Consider the following 19,501-nt stretch of genomic DNA (forward strand, 5'->3'; position numbering starts at 1 on the left):
AGAGTCATGACTAAGGTCAGTGTGGAGTCAGGGGACAAGTAGCAGAATAGATCGAAATAGAACAGAGAATAGGGGTTAAGAGTAGTTACTCAGACTGGCAAAAGGTGGCAAGTGGTGTTCCACATGGATCCAAAAGGGCTAGGACCACTGTTGTTCAGAATTTATAATAAATGATTTGGACTCGGGGTTAAGTATAATTTCAAAATTTGTGGACGACATCAAATTGGGGCAGTCATTACTGAGGTGGACTGAGACAAAATAAAAGGCGCAACTAATAAACTAACAAAAAGGGTGTGAAATTGGCAAATTAATTTCAATATAGCCAAGTGTGAGGTGGTGCATTTTGGTATAAAGAATAAAGGGGTCACATACTGCCTGGAACTCAAGAGTCTAAATGAGGTAGAGGAGTAAAGTGATCTAGAAGTACACATTCACAAATCATTAAAAGTAGCAATGCAGGTTAATAAGGCCATAAAAAAAGCAAACCAAGCACTGGCGTTCATTTCTGAAGGGAAAGAATTAAAGAGACGATAAGTTGCATTAAACATGCACAGGGCCTTGGTTAGACCATACTCTGAGTACTGCGCAAAATTCTGGTCTCCATATTATAAAAAAGAATACAGAGGCACTGGAGAAGGTGCAAAAAAATTCACAAGGATGATGCCCAAACTGAGAATATATATTTATCAGGAAAAGCTGAACAGGCTGGGACTCTTCTCTGGAAAAGAGAAGGTTGAGGGGCGACCTGATAGGGGTCTTTAGGGTTAACCCTAACCCTAACCCTTTAGGATTATGAAACGGTTGTATAGGGTAGACGTAGAGAAAATGTTTTCATGTGTGTGGAGTCCAAAACTAGAAGTCATAATTATAAGATATAGTCACTAATAAATCCAATACGATATTCAAGAGAACCTTCTTTACCAGAGTGTGGCAAGAATGTGGAACATTCTACCACAGGGTGTAGTTGAGGCGAATATCATCTTTAAGGGAAAGCTAGGTAAGCACATGAGGGAGAAAGGAATAGAAGGATATGTTGATAGAGTTAGATGAAGGGTGGTGGGAGGAATCTCGTGTGGTGCATAAACACCGGCATAGACCAGCAAGGACAAATGGCCTGTTTCTGTGCTGTAAACTCTATGAAACATTCAACCCATGTTAAAAGTACAGGTTGTAAATAATTGAACCCCCAGTATTCAGCCAATAAAGGGTCTCGTACACTATAACCGAGTCAGGTTGATACGACAAGCCTGCTTGGGGTAGTACGGCAGTGAAATAAACCGGTATTATGTGGGTTGCGTGTGCAAGTTGATAACTGCGTCAGTCTTTGTCTATCAAACCAGCCTCACTTTAATGTCGTAACTTTGTTTAAAATAAAGCAACCAACCACTTACTGACAAGACAGACTGTCAGAAGTGAAATCAGACACTGGGATTTGTAACAACAATGAGCAGTCCTTGTTTTAGCAGACTGGTACCCATTCGTGCCGTCCCGATTAAAAACTAGAACGAATACAAAATAATTAAAAAATCAAACTCCATTTTTACTAATTGTTTTAACTATCGAAAGTGGAAACCTGCACAAATTGTTCAGCTTTTTTACTTTTATGGAAACATGAGATAATTTGTTCAGTTCTGTGTTGGGCCCCGACACCTTGGATCAAAATTTGGCCGCACCACTTTCCATCTGCCGCTATGCTCATTGTGGAGCTTTCCAATTATTTTTTCCAGTAAATTGCGGCATGAATTCACCATCGGAGGACTCGGGAGCAAATGGTCTAATTTATGGCATATCGCGCCAATATTGCCATCTCAGCAATTTCCGGGCCTATACTTCATCTGAATTCTCCAAGTTATGGAGGCACATCCAAAGCTCAAAAAGCCACAAAATAAAATTGCATCAGCAAAGTTTAGTAGATGATTTCTATGCTAAAATTTAAAGTAGTATGCATTACTGAGGAAAAAAAACACACACCTCATCACACACTTACACAATAAAATGACATCCCTAGTATTTGCAGACTCCTCTCTTTTGGAACTGCTTCAGCTTTGATCTCATTCAACAGTGTAGAGAGAACTATTAGCCCTCTTGTCCTTGGCATATCAGCAGGCTAAATGTTAATTATATTTTACATTTGTGTACTCCTGCTTGCTTGCCACAGTAATTAAATCACTCTGCAAGCAGTTTGCACTGTTCGCCACATACAGAAACAATAACAGGAATCATCAAAAGAGTAATTACCCCCTCTGAAAAAGGTCCACATTGTAAAACTTGTGTAACTCCACTGAGAATTCCACTGTTGCTTGTACCTCAGTCATCTTTTTATTTTAGAAAGATCCAAAACTTTTAGGACATCGCCATAATTACCTACAAGAGACAGTAATATTTTAGGTTGCCACTGTCAAAAATAAAATAATTCTCAAATAAAAAAAAAAAGAGAGTCCTAAATATGGTACTTACCTCGGTTTAGACATTTTCCACTGTATCATGGTAATTGCCAACAATTTTTCCCTTTCTGGTGCTCCATAGTTCCTGTCATAAGCACATTGTAAACAACTGAAAAAAAAATAAACATGATATGGTTAGATTTATTTCCTGCTTACCAATTAACACATTATAGCAATCAGTAAGTAAAGTAAATTCCAATAATTCTTTGAATATGGAATATGTAAAAAAGACACAAACTTTCCACATTAAGGAAATTTCTGCTCAAATCCCATTTGCTTACTAAGATGCACAAATGCTATATAGGCTCAGTCCCTTGTTACTGTACCCAACTCTGGAAATCATTGGTACTGGATTGATGGAAAAGATACATCTTTAATATTCCCCATGATTGGTTAAGATTAACGGATAAAAGAATACAAATGCAAAAACATGAATAACATTTAATATATATATTTAAATGAACAGAATTAAATTGACATTCAAATGTGGATGATAAGTTATTAAAGTAGTAGATGGGGTGGGGGTGGAGATCTTAACTGCAATTATCTACATTCCAATGATTAAGTATTCTAAAAGGAGGAAAACAAAGTAAATTAATATACTGCACATTTGAAGACCAATTTGAATAGTTTTGTTTGTTCAAACAATAAAATCTTGAGGCAACCAATCAATTTAATTCCTGGGAACGGAACAATGTTATTAAAATAAGAGCAGTCAACTAATGTATAACTAGGATTGTTCGCAATCTGCAATGTTCTAAAATGAAATCTGACTGTAAAGGTGGCTTGGAGTATCTGAAACAAACTAATTAAAATGTCTTCCTGCAAAAATGTTATTTATAAAGAATTGCATCAGCAGGCATAGATAGAACAAACTGTCTACTGCAAGTTACAACAAACGTCAGGTGTCAAGTTTGAGTTAGACATTAAAAAAATAGCAAAATATAAAAGGCTGTAATTCGTCATGCACAAAGCAATTCAGAGAGGAAAATCAGACAGTTCTGAGATAACCAAAAACTAAATTGCATGTGTTTTTTTTTTTGAGTGCGTAATATCTAGGAGAGTGGTTGAACAGTTTTGCAGAATACAAGCAATTCCAGTGAGTTACGATGACAGAATGCCAAGATAGCAAGCATCAAGAGAATACACAAATGAAACCATGTGAGCGAGAGGGCTGCATACAAGTGCACAAGTACACGTGGGCTAGACAGAGCACCCATGAGCAAGAAATGCATAAACAAGAGAGCAAGTGTACACAAGACAGTGAACCAGTGAAAGCATGCCAAACCAAGATAGAGTGTGCAGCGAGAGCGAGTATTTGCAACAAAAAAAGAGCAAGCCAAGGTCAAGACACAAAAGGGCTTCAGTGCTCATGCAGAAAGAACACATGCACAGAACGAGCAAGAAAAATCCTGCATGCAATGAAAGCAAGGAGAGTAAGTATGTGCAGAGTGAATGAGAATATGAAAAAGTGTGAACATAACAGCAAGATCACACAAGTCCAGTGCTACCCACATTCAGGGCCAGCTATAAACAATAGGTCTGATATGGGGCACAAATGAGACTGTACAAGGTTATCCACAAGCCATATTACAAGCATTAATAAGTCACTTATTCCATTTATCATTTCTTAGCCTCACTACTTAATTGTCCAGATCAATTTGAATGCTTCAACACCCCATTTATTTTTCAGAACAGGCTCCAGCGGAAGCAGCTCCTCAACACGATGGGACTGTCTGTGCTCCAAATTTGTTCAGTTTATACTATACATCCTTAGTTGCCCCAAGGTCATGGTCACAAATTAACGCTTCTAGCCAAAGACCTCCCATTATGTCTGTTCTGGTCTGTCTGGTAGACTGAAAGCCACTTATTGGTAACCGCCAGAACTTTGCTGCAGGACAAGTCTCTGAAGGCATCACTAATATAAATGGAGTACAATTCTCCCTTACAACTGTGATCTCCCTGAGTTGGCTATTAGGTACCCTCCTCCACTCTCTTTACGAATTAAAACAGCAGGAAGACTAGAAGAAATCCTGCAATTAACATCGTCCTTAAACTCTCTTCCATTTATCACAATCTACACTATCCAGTCAATAGAGAATTAATGGCTTATTTTTTTTTTTAAGTGTGTTACTTTATTCGTTATGGTTTCATCTTCAACAGCTTCAAATTCAGAATTTTGTCAAACGACTTCTGCAAAGCCAAAAGTATATTCTGTCCACTGGATTTGCTCATTCACTGTTTGAGTTACCTCAAAAAGAAATTCAAGTAGATTTTTCAGTGAAGAACCATTATGACTAAAACACTGCCTTCCCCTTATTGGTTCTATGCTCTATTGAAGAACTCTCAATTTAGAACTGATCGTTTCACAACCAGTTGCTAACTGATGCATTGATTCGTGTACCCCTCCTTTTTCTGAGATACAGATTACGGGAAACACTTTCCAGTTCTTAGCACAACGTTTCTGTATTTATGGAACTTATTTCTCTGAAAGGATGTTGCACCTGTAGATATTTAAAGAAAAATATTCTCCATTGATTCTGGCAAAAAAGTGAACCTTTTCTTTGTACCGTCTAGATTTCAAAGCCAAAAATTAAAGTTCTATAGGTTATTTTACTTTTTAATTTTCCCAAGACTGTCTCGTGTCAGAATGTCTGCAGCTGGCCCTGGAAGGACATAATTACACTTTATCTGCACCCACTGCACACAGCACCCAACATTCCCACATAACTCCTGTGGGACCTTGAAGCAGAGTATTCTAGGTTATTCTCACAGGATGTATCTACTTTTTACTTTGAACCCTGCTGAACCTCTGCAGCATCCCGGGTTCTCCTTTTGCACCTGCAGTCTTGCTTTTATCAGTTTTGTAACCTCCAGATTACAAACATTAATAAGTTACTTATTCCATTCTATCATTTCTTAGCCTCATTACTCAATTGTCCAGATCAATCTGAATGCTTCAACATCCCATTTATTTTTCAAAACAGGCTCCAGCGAAAGAAGTTCCTCAACATGATGAGGCTGATTGTCACCCAAGACCTAATCACTACTGCCTCCCTGGACGCCTCCCCAGAGACTCATCACCTGCTTCCAGCCCCCATCCCTTTCACCTCATTTTCACCTCTCCGTAGCCCCATGACTCTGACAAACCCCACCAGACCACTTCATTCCTTCATTCTACTTACTGTCTTTCCAACCCAGGAGTTCTTCCTCCTGAACTCACTCAGAGCTTCCCATCTGCTTCAATCTGGGCACCCTTCGCCTCCCCCAAATGAGCACATAACGCCAGCTCGAATCCAGTAGTTAATTCCACATTGTTTCTCTGAAGCAATTTTCTCAAGCCTCTTCCTGTCCCACTCGCCTGCTTATGTTCAGACTCTCCTTTTCCCCCTCCAACCTCTAGCCAACTTTCACCATCAAGGTCAGAAATGAAGTCAAAAAAACAATTAGGAAGGGAAAAGAGAAACTACAAAATTAAATCATCAAGGAATATAAAAAGAAAAAGTAAAGTATTCTACATACACAAATAGCAAATGTAAAAATCAGGATAAGGATAGGGCCACTAAGGGATACACATGATAAACTCACAGGTAATGACAACAAAATGGTAGAAATATGAAATAATTACTATGCCTCCGTATTTACAAGGGAGACTAACATGGTGGACAGGACACGAGAAGAGATCAAAAAAAGATACAGGCATTAAAGATGGTGGGGGGGGCGGGGAAGATAATTGAATCAAACTTAGAGGATAAAGCCCCTGGTCCGGATCCTTGGAAAATAAACAGGGAGTGGGATAGGAGACGGTCTAACTACAACACCAAACAGACAGTGTGATAGGAGACATTCTGTCTACCAGACCCAGACAGGGAGTGGGATAGGAGACGGTCTGACTATCAGACCCAGACAGGGATTGCAATAGGAGAAGGTCTGATTACCAGAGCCAAGATAGGGACAGGCATAGGGATGGCTCATGTTCAAGGGTCAGACAAGGTTTTGTATATATGGTAAGTTTGCACCATGACGTCCAACATTTGCTTTGCTGCAAATAAATATCCACTGAAATCCTTAATACTTGATGCTTCTGAACCAAAAGTACCAAGAGGAGATGAACACTAAAAATAATTGGTTTCTGCTTTCAAGTTTACATTAAAAAAAATTTTACAGACAGCCCCCTCAAAAACACAACCGTTGAATTAAAAAATTGCATGTATTATAATTTAAAGCAGCAGATGAATTGAATTGATTTACCAGTATTAAATAAGATGTGGTTCTCCAATATCAATGAAGCCTCCTCCACCATGTCCAGGGCACTGTCTTTGACACAAGTTTGCTGATAGATCCTGACCATCATTTCACGCCCCCATTGGTGTGATAGCTGTTGCAACTATACGGGGCTTGAACTTTAATGCACATGGAGACTAATCAACCAGGCTGTTCACCTCAAGCTATATTGTAGTTCCCTTTCCACGGTGAAGCTTACTTAAAATTCAACGACCACCCTGAAGAGCAGGAACATATCCAAATCCTCTTCTCCACCCTTATCCTTACCTTGGACACAAATTGAGGAACTCAGCTCTTAGTATCTAAAAATCAAGATAATCTACACTTGCCTTGCAACAATGCACCTACAGCTATGTTCAAGGTCGTTCCCTTAGCTCTGTCTTTGATGCCTTTGTCCCCACCAACTATGGTCTTCCAATTCCACCATTCTCCTGGTAATTCCCACCTCCATCCTCAACTTGGAGTAATGTTGACTTGAATGCACCTGGTACATAACTCGCTTGGTAACCTCAAGCAATGTTGCCTTTCCCTTCCTCCATCCAAGTCCTCCTACTACAGGATTATCTAAGCAGCCAACGACAATTCCAGACAAAATGGCCAAGTACCTCTAAATATGTGGCACTTCTCTCTCCTGGCTCCATTCATACCTGTTGCAACAAAAGTATTACACCATCTTCAATAACTTCTCCTGCTCTGCCCACTTGGTCTTCACTGGCGTTTCCCTAGGTCTCCATCCTTGGTTCCCTCCTCATTATTTACGAGGTCAGCTTCCACATTTACGCTGATAACATCCTGCTTCACCTCTCCATTCTCCAATTGCTCATCTGACATTAACCTGGTCGAGCCAAAATGTCTTCCAGCTTCAGGTCAAAACCAGCCTCTTCATCTCCTATTTGCACCTATATCTTTTGAACCACGACTCCATCACCTCCTCTAGCTGCTACCTTTAATAAAGTCAAGACTCTTGTGTACTACTCAATCCTGAGCAGAGTTTCCATCCCTGCATTGCTCTGTTCTAAAACCATTTTTTTCCAACTCCATAAGCACATGGTTGTCCTCCATCCACTACTCCATCCTTTTATCAAAGTTTAACTGCCCCAATTCCTCTATGCACCCCCATAAGAAACAAGCCATTCAGAATGTCACAGCCCACTTGCTCACCCACACAGAATCCCATTGCACTCATTCCTTTCCAGCTCCACTTGCTTCCCATGTGCCAGTGAAGTGGAAACAAGATTTTCACCCTTACTTTCAAATTCCTTTATGGTCTCATACAATCTTATCTCAGTGATCTCCTCCAGGTTAAGCAGGACACATTCTGTCAACTAGAGGTTACAGATTATGTTCAATGAAAATGCAATATGGTAGCAGCCTTCAGGATTTAAACTTTCGATACCTTACAACTATGTTTGGGACATTGTATAGTTCACAAGCTAACAAGTTCTAGAAAAAAGTGAAGTACATCATAATCAGGGCCACTGACTCAGCAACTGATAAATCAGGTTTTTTTTTATAACTACATGGAGATCCAGTATTTTTACTAATATTAGAGACCAAATTCAGTATGTTTATAATTAGATGCAACAGTTCAGGGTACCTGAATAAGCTAAATGCAGTTTTTATTACACAAATCTATCATCTTGATCATAATGGGACCATTACTCCCATTTAAATTAAATCATGATCTCAAACTAACTTGAGAAAATCTTAAAACTTTTTTTAAAAAAGTAAAGGTTAGAAAGTACATACAAAACACTAAATGAAATGGAAGCCATCAATAACAGATGCCTTGTAGCTCTCCTTGTATTAGATAATCAAGTTGGCTGAGCTAGCGACTCTCAGCAAAGGCAGTGTTAGCAGTAGTAAAATGGCAAGTGTCCCAAGCTTGGGGCTAGCATACACACAACACTATCTAGTGGCCATTGCTGGAAGAATGCATGTCTGGACAGGACAGAGAACTGCACTCAGTTTCAATACCATTTACAGTTCACTAGCCTGCTGTCATTTACTGCCCACACTAACAAAAAGAATACCACTTGGACTATATAACAATGACATTTGGGGAATGACAGCTCAGCAACAGGAGAGATGGGGAAAACATTGACAGAAAAAGGGAAATCCAAATGAAGTTGTGGGATAAAGTTGGTGGGGGGGTTCATCAGTTGCAAGAAGAGAGACATTGGGAAAAGCTACAGCACTCAAAATATTTTCCATTTACAAAAAATAAATTGGCCTTGGGTTAATACATTTTCATCAAAATACGAAATAGAAGTTTACCACCCATTCAGCACTGACAGCAACCAATTATAAGTGTTTACTCATGGGAGTAACCCAGGCATTCCATGCAACTGGTAAACTTCTATTTCGCATTTTGATGAAAATGTATTAACCCAAGGCCAATTTATTTTTTGTAAATGGAAAATATTTTGAGTGCTGTAGCTTTTCCCAATGTCTCTCTTCTTACAACTGATGAACCCCCCCACCAACTTTCAAATTTTTATTCGCTGTTCTGTCCACTCCACTCAAAACATTTTATAACCAACAAGGCACAACAGTTGCTCCTGGTCCTTAAAAGATTTCCATTTTAGCTACAAAGACGGTAAATACCCTCCCTTATCCAGAACCACCCCTCGTCATAACCATTCCCAGCCACCAGATGGCGCATGCGCAGAACTCCGACAAGAAGTCCTTCTTCCAAATTGAACCTGTACCATCCAATTTAACGTGACCATCCCTCGTCCGGAGGGTTCCGGATAAGGGAGGATCAACCTGTAACATCGTCACTGGGCTTAATTAGTGGTATATTGCTACCAATACTCTATAGAAAGAACTTGTATTTATATATTAAGTCCACAAGGCATCCCAAACTCTGTACAATTACTGGATAACTTTAGAAGTGAAGCTGTAGAAACACAGCAGTCAACTTGTACACAACAAAATGCCAGATATAAAATGACTGAATGCCCAGATAATCTTTTCAGTGGTGATGGTTGAGGAATAGCATTGACCTGGACACTTAAAAATCCCATGCTCATCTTCGAATAGTCCCATGGGATCCTTAATGTCACCCAAGAATGCAGACAAGACTTTGGTTTGTCTTCTCATCCAAAAGATGTCTCTGAAAAAGCTTAACGGGAACATAAAAACTGACTGCAAAAGCTTCTATAGATATATGAAGAGAAAAAGATTAGTGAAGACAAACGTAGGTCCCTTGCAGTCAGATTCAGGTGAATTTATAATGGGGAACAAAGAAATGGCAGACCAGTTGAACAAATACTTTGGTTCTGTCTTCAGGAAGGAAGACACAAATAACCTTCTGGAAGTATTAGGGGACCATGGGTCTAGTGAGAAGGAGGAACTGAAGGAAATCCTTATTAGGCAGGAAATTGTGTTGGGGAAATTGATGGGATTGAAGGCCGATAAATCCCCGAGGCCTGATAGTCTGCATCCCAGAGTACTTAGGGAAGTGGCCCTAGAAATAGTGGATGCATTGATGATCATTTTCCAACAGTCTGTCAACTCTGGATCAGTTCCTATAGACTGAAGGGTAGCTAATGTAACACCACTTATTAAGAAAGGAGGGAGAGAGAAAACAGGTAACTATAGACTGGTGAGCCTGACATCAGTAGTGGGGAAAATGTGAATCAATTATTAAAGATGAATTAACAGCACATTTGGAAAGCAGTCACAGGATCGGTCCAAGTCAGCATGGATTTATGAAAGGGAAATCATGCTTGACAAATCTTCTGGAATTTGTTGAGGATGTAACTAGTAGAGTGGACAAGGGAGAACCAGTGGATGTGGTGTATTTGGACTTTCAAAAGGCTTTTGACAAGGTCCCATACAAGAGATTGATGTGCAAAATTAAAGCATATGGTATTGGGGGTAATGTACTGCCGTGGATAGAGAACTGGTTGGCAGACAGGAAGCAGAGAGTTGGGATAAACAGGTCCTTTTCAGAATGGCAGGCAGTGACTAGTGGGGTATCGCAGGGCTCAGTGCTGGGACCCCAGCTATTTACAATATACATTAATGATTTGGGTGAAGGAATCGAGTGTAATATCTCCAAGTTTGCAGATGACACTAAACTGGTGGCGGTGTGAGCTGTGAGGAGGATGCCAAGAGGCTGCAGAGTGACTTGGACAGGTTAGATGAATGAGCAAATGCATGGCAGATGCAGTATAATGTGGATAAATGTGAAGTTATCCACTTTGGTGGCAAAAACACGAAGGCAGATTATTATCTGAATGGTGGCAGATTAGGAAAAGGGGAGGTGCAACGAGACCTGGGCGTCATGGTACATCTGTCATTGAAAGCTGGCATGCAGGTACTGCAGGTGGTGAAGATGGCAAATGGTATGTTGGCCTTCATAGCTAGGGGATTTGAGTATAGGAGCAGGGAGGTCTTACTGCAGTTGTACAGGACCTTGGTGAGGCCTCACCTGGAATATTGTGTTCAGTTTTGGTCTCCTAATCTGAGGAAGGACGTTCTCGCTATTGAGGAAGTGCAGCGAAGATTCACCAGACTGATTCCCGGGATGGCTGGACTGACATATGGAGGAGAGACTGGATCGACTGGGCCTTTATTGGAGTTTAGAAGGATGAGAGGGGATCTCATAGAAACATATAAAATTCTGACGGTACTGGACAGGTTAGATGCAGGAAGAGTGTTCCCGATGTTGGGGAAGTCCAGAACCAGGGGACACAGTCTAAGGATAAGGGGTAAGCCATTTAGGACTGAGATGAGGAGAAACTTCTTCACTCAGAGAGTTGTTGATGCCAGTTCATTGGATATATTCAAGAGTGAGTTAGATATGGCCCTTGCGACTAAAGGGATCAAGGGGTATGGAAAGAAAGCAGGAAAGGAGTACTGAGGTGAATGATCAGCCATGATCTTATTGAATGGTGGTGTAGGCTCGAAGGCCTGAATGGTTTATTCCTCCAACTATTTTCTATGTTTCTATGCAGTGCTATTAGTACCGCACTGAAATGCCAGCCTAGATTTGGCATTTGAATTTGTCGTGGTATTTGAATCCACTGCCTTTGAAGGCAAGAGTCCTATTGGCCAAGCCAAATTGAAAGAATGGAATATATTCTCTAATGCTTCCATTTCTACCTATATTAAAAAATTGCTTCCAAAGGAATGTTTAAAAAAAATCACGTGATCATTATTCACATGTAACCCTGCAGACAATCCATAAACTTTGGGATACGCTTTCCCAAAATGGAAAATTCTTGGTTAGAAGCTCACTGAAACACAAGCTTGCTGTAGTTATTAAAATGTATCTCAGTCGGTGAAGAATACAGTAACGGTTTACATATTGTATCAATATTGCTGTTGCATTACTAGCTGTCTTCCACCACAGCAGTCGGAACCAGTTGAACAATAGCCACATTTACACAATCTGCAAATTATTGGACCTTGGAACGTGTAAAATCTGTTAAAGATAGAAAATAGATCTTCATTGGCCCTCATTACCAGGAACACTGACAGATTATTGCTCAGTAAACAACTTTAATCCTTCACTTTACAATTATGTTCAAATTTGAAAAATATCTGCAGGAACCAAATATTTTAAATAAAAACATTATATATCCTAAAAAGGAACAGCTGCGAGAACTAGCTATTAACAAAAATTCGACATTACTGAATCTACCCCTAATAGAATTTAAGTATATTTTATTTTAAAAATGTATTAAAAAGAATCAGCTGAGTTATATTGCAACTTTGACAGTATGGCGAGTTCTGGCCACATACACTCTCCTTGACTCAATTTCCTCAGAAGTCAAACTATAGGACACACGCCAACAGTACAAGCTGGCTTGCATTTCACTTCCCTTAGGGAAGCATCTTACTCCTGTTTATACTTCCCCCAGACAAATTAATTGAAATCAGGAAATTGCCATCAACACAAATATTTGATGTTACTTTCGTTATGTTCTGTTTCCGCTGCAAAAAAAAAAGACACTCAATGGTAATAGGACCAAAGAGAGAAATCCAACCCCCATCTACTCAAACAATAGATACACTTCTTCATTCAGCTTCAACAGCAGAACCCACAAGAGTCTCGTTCGCCACAAGAACATAAGAATTGGGAACAGGAGTAGGCCATATGGCCCCCAAGCCTGTTCCACCTCTCAATAAGATCACGGCTGATCTTCGACCTCAACTCCAGTTTCCTGCCAGATCTCCATATCCCTTAATTCCCCTCGAGTCCAAAAATCAATCTATCTATCTCAGCCTTGAATATACTCAATGATTCAGCCCTTTAAGGAAGAGAATTCCAAGAATTCACAACTCTCCGAGGTGAAGAAATTTCTCCCCATCTCCGATCCCTTATTCTGAGACTCTGCCCCCTAGTTCTAGATTACCTCTCAGCATCTACCCTGTCAATCCCCTTCAGAATCTTATGTTTCAATGAGATCACCTCTCAGTCTTCTAAACTCCAGAGAGCATAGGCATAATCTACTCCATCTCTCCTCATAGGACAACCCTCTCATCCCAGGAATCAAACTAGTGAATAAGTGTATAGGTCCAGATAGTCAAACAGATAAACATGTATTACATTTAGTTTTGTTTATAAAAAAAAGAGAACTTTGAATAAACATTACTACACCTAGATTTTCTTTATTTTTCAAATAGCAAATTAATTTTAAAAAGTATTAACATAAAAGATAATAGAAGAAACCATACAATAATCTATATATGCACAAAGAACTTAATTGCTTGATAGAAACATAGAAAATAGGTGCAGGAGTAGGCCATTCAGCCCTTCAAGCCTGCATCGCCATTCAATGAGTTCATGGCTGAACATGCAACTTCAGTACCCCATTCCTGCTTTCTCGCCATACCCCTTGATCCCCCTAGTAGCAAGGACTACATTTAACTCCCTTTTGAATATATTTAGTGAATTGGCCTCAACTACTTTCTGTGGTAGAGAATTCCACAGGTTCACCACTCTCTGGGTGAAGAAGTTTCTCCTCATCTCGGTCCTAAATGGCTTACCCCTTATCCTTAGACTGTGACCCCTGGTTCTGGACTTCCCCAACATTGGGAAAATTCTTCCTGCATCTAACCTGTCTAAACCCATCAGAATTTTAAACGTTTCTATGAGGTCCCCTCTCATTCTTCTGAACTCCAGTGAATACAAGCCCAGTTGATCCAGTCTTTCTTGATAGGTCAGTCCCATCATCCCAGGAATCAGTCTGGTGAATCTTCGCTGCACTCCCTCAATAGCAAGAATGTCCTTCCTCAAGTTAGGAGACCAAAACTGTACACAATACTCCAGGTGTGGCCTCACCAAGGCCCTGTACAACTGTAGCAACACCTCCCTGCCCCTGTACTCAAATCCCCTCGCTATGAAGGCCAACATGCCATTTGCTTTCTTAACCGCCTGCTGTATCTGCATGCCAACCTTCAATGACTGATGTACCATGACACCCAGGTCTTGTTGCACCTCCCCTTTTCCTAATCTGTTACCATTCAGATAATAGTCTGTCTCTCTGTTTTTACCACCAAAGTGGATAACCTCACATTTATCCACATTATACTTGATACACTAATGAGACAGAGAAGGAAAACTGCTGCACCCCCAATACAATATTCCCTTTCAGTAAATTTACACATAAGTTAAGAACAAAATATGTTTTTAATCGTGTTACTCAGGAATGTGCCTTCCTATGAATCACTAAGCATTTTAGCAAGGATATCCATGTTATCCCCACAATATCCCTTCTGGTATTTTGAGCAGATTAAAATTAGTGTAAAGCTGCATTTGAAGTAGAAGTATTTCCATTTTCCTCTCCCAAGGATTTATACTAAGACATTTGTTACCCATAAATACATTGCCTACTAACATTATGTAAACAAAATGCATTATTGACAGTTTGGAAAAGTATGTGCTAAATGCTTTCAAAAGCAGGGGAACTGGATTTTGTAGTGGGAGCAAACCCAACCCAGACTGAAGTATTGAAAGCCTTTTTTAAAGAATGCAAGGGTGCTACTTGAAATGAGTTTCACTCCAATTTTTAATAATACAAGGGCAATTCACTTAGCAAGCAATGGGAAAGTGTCGCATGGGTGCTCTTCTAATGCTGTGGCCAAGTAGAAGCAGCTAACCAGGGACTGATTGGGACAGAAAGAATGGCCAGAACTTGCCTCAAACACAAAATGCACATAAAATGAGAACTTCACATGATCATGCAGTGCTAAACTGTCTCATCCCCCTCAACACAATGCTATCTAACAGGCACAACTATCTATAAGTCATTACTTTTTTCAATCTGGAACTGCTACCCAAGCTCACTGACATTTTAGACAGATCTACGCAGGGAGGGTGCGGCAGACATCCGGTCGGTGATCAGGGCCTCCATCAAAGCGGGGGCGGAGGGGGGGGGGGTGGAAGAAAAGAGAGATGCCAAAGGCACTCCTAATCCTCCTGCCCACAAGGAGTGCTAAAAGCAGCAGATCTTTAACATTTACCTTGGCCAGTCGGCACCTCCCACCTCAGAACCATTGCTGGTAATCCCACAGCATGGGCCTCCCCCTCACTTACTGTTAAGTGTAAGTCACACCGCCAATGATGTTCATTGGGCCATCTCCTGCCTTTTGCGGGTGTTGTGTCAATGGGTTGATTTGCGTTTGTTAAATTTTAAGCAGGTGGGAATGGGATCTGGTTCTCGATCCTGATACTTTAACCACTCGCCCACCCAACCGGGGTGGGGTTAAAATTGCAGCCATTAATTTTCGTCAGCAGCATGTGAAGTGTTGCCTTTCCCTGGTCATAAGCATGGAGAAGGTTACCAGCTAACTGGTCTGACTGCTCCATTTTTGATCAGGGCGGAGGAGCAGTGAGAGATCATGGCCCAGGAGCGAGGGTTCAGGGCCCAGGAGAGACAAGGGCCCAGGGGCAGCACGGGCCAGCCCACACTGCGATCTATGTATAGTAGGAGCATGCAAGCACACTAGGTCTGTGCAGCAGAGCTGGTCTCTAGTCGTCTTGATTAACCCTTGCCACTGGATCAAAACCTAGCTCTGTCAAGCCCATGTGGTGGCGGGTGTGCAATGGCCACCCCACGTTAAAAGAATCCATGCACCCTTCAGTATGTAGTTCGGGACCTAAAATGTCAGGTCCCTCTTGGAAACACCTATGAACGCATCCCTTTTTGGTGTGGAAGCAAGTCATCCTCGATACAAGGGACTGCCTAATACTTTCAGTAAACAGACACATCGCTCACTGGCACACACCCCTTAGAAGCAGAGTACCTGTTGGACTGCAAAACTAGCTGATTAACTTCCTTCACATTCAGGTGGTCATCGAAAGGCAGAACTCTAACCCTGTACACACATTGGTGATTAGAAGTGAAGTGCAGATTGAAAGAGTCAACACATTTGCATGAAAAGGGACCTAGGGCATAAATGCATGAAATATTTTTTTTGTATGAAAGTCCTGTATTCCCAGGCCAACAAAAAAATTCCAGTTTTATAGGACTTTAGTACAAGAAGTCTGACAGTATAGTCCACAATGCAGCTTCATTAATTCACAATTAAATTTTAAGCCAACGAAAATGTATCCAAGCCACATTATATTGGAGAGCTAATATAATGTGGTTATACTATCCTTCCTGGATTAACGCTTAAAAGTGGCAATGCGATTCAGCGATGTGATGTCCGAGAACACTGAAATTGTTTGAACACTGGCCTCAGACAGGCAAATTTACATTGTCAGTTCCCAAAGCACAAGCGTCACATATCTGACAGCAACCACAAATTGCCAGATTTGCTATAACTAGTTACTAGGAAGATCTGGAGAGATTTTATACATGTTACCACACATCCACATGGCATTGGAGTTTAGCTATTTGCAGTGAAATGATTTGCATCATACTGGTTGCACAGAGCAAGAAACAGCATCAATAAGCACGAAAAGCATTTCCTAACTAAACATATACAACTAAGATCTTTAACATAGCTACCCTTTAGGTAATACATCATACGACTAGAAAGTGCATTAACTTTGCTAAAATACCAATAAAAGTAAGATTCTAATTAAGGTGGACGACATGCATGGGTCAGCATCTACAAGATGACCACCTTCTCCCTCCTACACCCCCCCCCCCAAACCAGTATCTGTGGCCCTGCCCCAACTCGTGAAATAAGTTTTATTTCAAACTAAAAAAAACTATTTTCCCAAATTATTGCATTGATTTAATTATTGAGAAACAATTCCCCCACTCCCACAAAAAAAATGAACAAGAGTGACAGTGTTTAAACATCCAAGAATGGAATTTATCCTCCCACACATTGCCCGGACAGGGAGATTAGAGAAAGAGAGAGGAGATAGAAACTAACAGATGCATAGGGAGACAGAAAGAGGCTACACGGAGAGAAATATAAGTGTAATCACAGTATGTTGCAGCACTAAAAGAGCCAATGTGTCCCATCGTGACTGTGCTGGCCAAGTATTTATCCAATTCCCTTTGAATCTGTTTCCACCACCTTTTCAGGGAGTGCATTGCAGATCACAACTTGCTGAGAGAAAAAAATGCTTGGCTGTTTTGCCAATCACCTTAAATCTGTGTCCTCTGTTTACTGAACGAGTACGTCACTGGAAACAGTTCCTCCTTACTCTATCAAAACCCTTCATGATTCTGAACACCTTTATCAAATCTCACCGTAAACTTCTCTGCTCTAAAGAACAGATAAAGAAATAAATATAGGAGAAAGAGAAACACACACACACGCAGAAATATATATATGTATGTATGCGTATATGCAAGAGAGAATATTAGATATAGGGAGAAAAATATATGTATAGAGAGAGAATATATGAGAGAGAGAGAAAATATATATTAGATAGGGGAAAATATCCATATATGTATATAGGGAATATGATATATATTAGACAGAGAAAAATAACCACACATGTATAGAGAATGAGATATGTATGAGAATGAGAAAAATGTACATACATATATAGATATAGAGCGAGATAGAGAATATATGAGAGAGAGAGACACACACAGACAAGTCACAACAACAGCTAGAACCAGTAAATCGGGAAAACAGGGCAGTTCTGTGAGCAATATTCTCACCTGGAGCCCATCAGTGTTTTAACTATAAATTCCGACTGTCCATCCAAAACAAACAGACACGCGGTGGTTTATATATATATATTTTTTAAAGTAAAGTAGAGAGAGAAATAAATAACACAACGCTCCCAGCAGCTGGGGGGGGGAGGGGGTAGAAAAGAGAAAAGAAGAGAAGAGAAGAGGGGGGCAAAAGTGGTGAAATTTCTCCCCTTCTTCAACTTTAAAGGCGGTCGGGAGTGGAGAATGTGTGAGTGAGTGAGTGCGGGGGCGGGCGAGAGCTCGAGCCACAGCTGGGTAGGCAGCGCGAGCCCCGTCCTCCCCTCACACACACACACACACACACACACAGACAGACAGACAGACTCAGAGACACGCGCACAACCGCCGCCGCAAATGGAACGTTCGCGTCAGTTCAAAATCTAACCGCCACCTTGGCGCTCGGGCCGAAGCTGCTGCCGCTTCCCCCCCCGCGCTGCTCCGCCGTCGCCGTCGTCGTCGCCGTCACTATCCCCGCAGCCAGCACGAAGGTAAGAAGAGCTGCCGCCTAGGCCTCGACACAGAGATCGGGGGAAGAGGTGGGATTTAAAAGCAACGCTTACAGGACCTGGTCACCGCAGGCAGGCAGGCAGGTCGGTCGGTTCGATCGCTCTTTCCCTCCGTGCTGCAACAGCCACGAAACTAAACAAACAACAACAACAAAAAAAAAGAAGCGAGGGAAGGGAGGGGGAACGAAGAGGGAGTAAAATCGCGACTGTCGGCCACCGACAGGGAGAAGACGGCAGCCCCTCCTCCTCCCCCCCGGGCTTGGTGCGCATGCGCGGTAGCGGCGGGTAGGCGAGCGCGGAATTCCAGCCAACCCGCGGCGGCCAATGGCTCGGCTCGGCTCTATTTTTGAGCCAAGTCCCCTCCCCCTGCTGTTATTATTAGGCTTTTGCCAATTATTTTATTTGCTTCACACAGAGCTGCAGCAAATATGTAGTTATGCTTTGCCCCTTCCGTGTATCTCTGTAACCTCCTCCAGCCCTACCACCCTCCCCGAGATCTCCGCGCCCCTCCGATTCTGCCCTCTGGCGCATCTCCGATTTTCACCGCACCGCCCGTTGGCGGCTGTGCCTTCAGCTGCCTAGGTTCTTAACTCTCGAATTCCCTCCCTAAACCCCGCCGCCTCTCTACCTCTCTCTCCTCCTTTTATGATGCTCCTTAAAACCTAACTCTTTGACCAATCTTTTCATCGCTTGCCCCAGTTTCTCCTTGTGTCGTCCAGAAGCTTGTGGGTCCAAGTCCCACTCCAGAGACTTGAGCACAAAAGTCAAGGCTGACACTCCAGTGCAGTGCTGAGGGAGTGCTGCACTGTCGGAGGTGTTGTCTCTCGGATGAGACGTTAAACTGAGGCCTCGTCTGCTCTCAGGTGGATGTAAGAGATCCCATGGCACTATTTCGAAGAAGGGCACAGGCGTTATCCTCTGTTTCTTGGCCAATATTTATCCCTCAATCAATATAATTAAAAACATTATCTGGTTATTATCATATTGCTGTTTGTGGGAATTTACTTAGCACAAATTGGCTGCTGCGTTTCCTACATTACAACAGTGACTACACTTCAAAATTACTTTATTGGCTGTAAAGCGCTTTGGGACGTCCAGTGGTCATAAAAAGCACTATTTAAATGCAAGCCTTTCTTTC

General features: G+C 41.4%; 1 protein-coding gene across 9 annotated transcripts in view; it reads right to left on the reverse strand.

Moving 5' to 3' along the window:
• fam135a (family with sequence similarity 135 member A) overlaps window positions 1–18,611 on the reverse strand; it is a 253,544-nt gene extending 234,933 nt beyond the window's left edge. For 6 of the 9 annotated variants that reach the window (XR_011593824.1, XM_070884853.1, XM_070884851.1 and 3 more), the window contains exons 1-3: window positions 18,418–18,611; window positions 2,458–2,553; window positions 2,239–2,364 (exon numbers count right to left, since the gene is read on the reverse strand). Coding sequence is in view for 8 of the 9 variants with exons in the window: in XM_070884853.1 (XP_070740954.1) it covers window positions 2,239–2,315 (77 nt within the window). In the remaining variant the exon portion in view is untranslated. Of the gene's footprint in view, window positions 1–2,238; window positions 2,365–2,457; window positions 2,554–18,242 lie in introns of all 9 variants that reach the window. The other 3 variants (XM_070884848.1, XM_070884846.1, XM_070884847.1) reach the window with 3 other exon arrangements.
• Window positions 18,612–19,501: the final 890 nt, after the last annotated feature.

Source organism: Pristiophorus japonicus, chromosome 7, assembly GCF_044704955.1.
Source record: "Pristiophorus japonicus isolate sPriJap1 chromosome 7, sPriJap1.hap1, whole genome shotgun sequence".
Classification (NCBI taxonomy): domain Eukaryota; kingdom Metazoa; phylum Chordata; class Chondrichthyes; family Pristiophoridae; genus Pristiophorus; species Pristiophorus japonicus.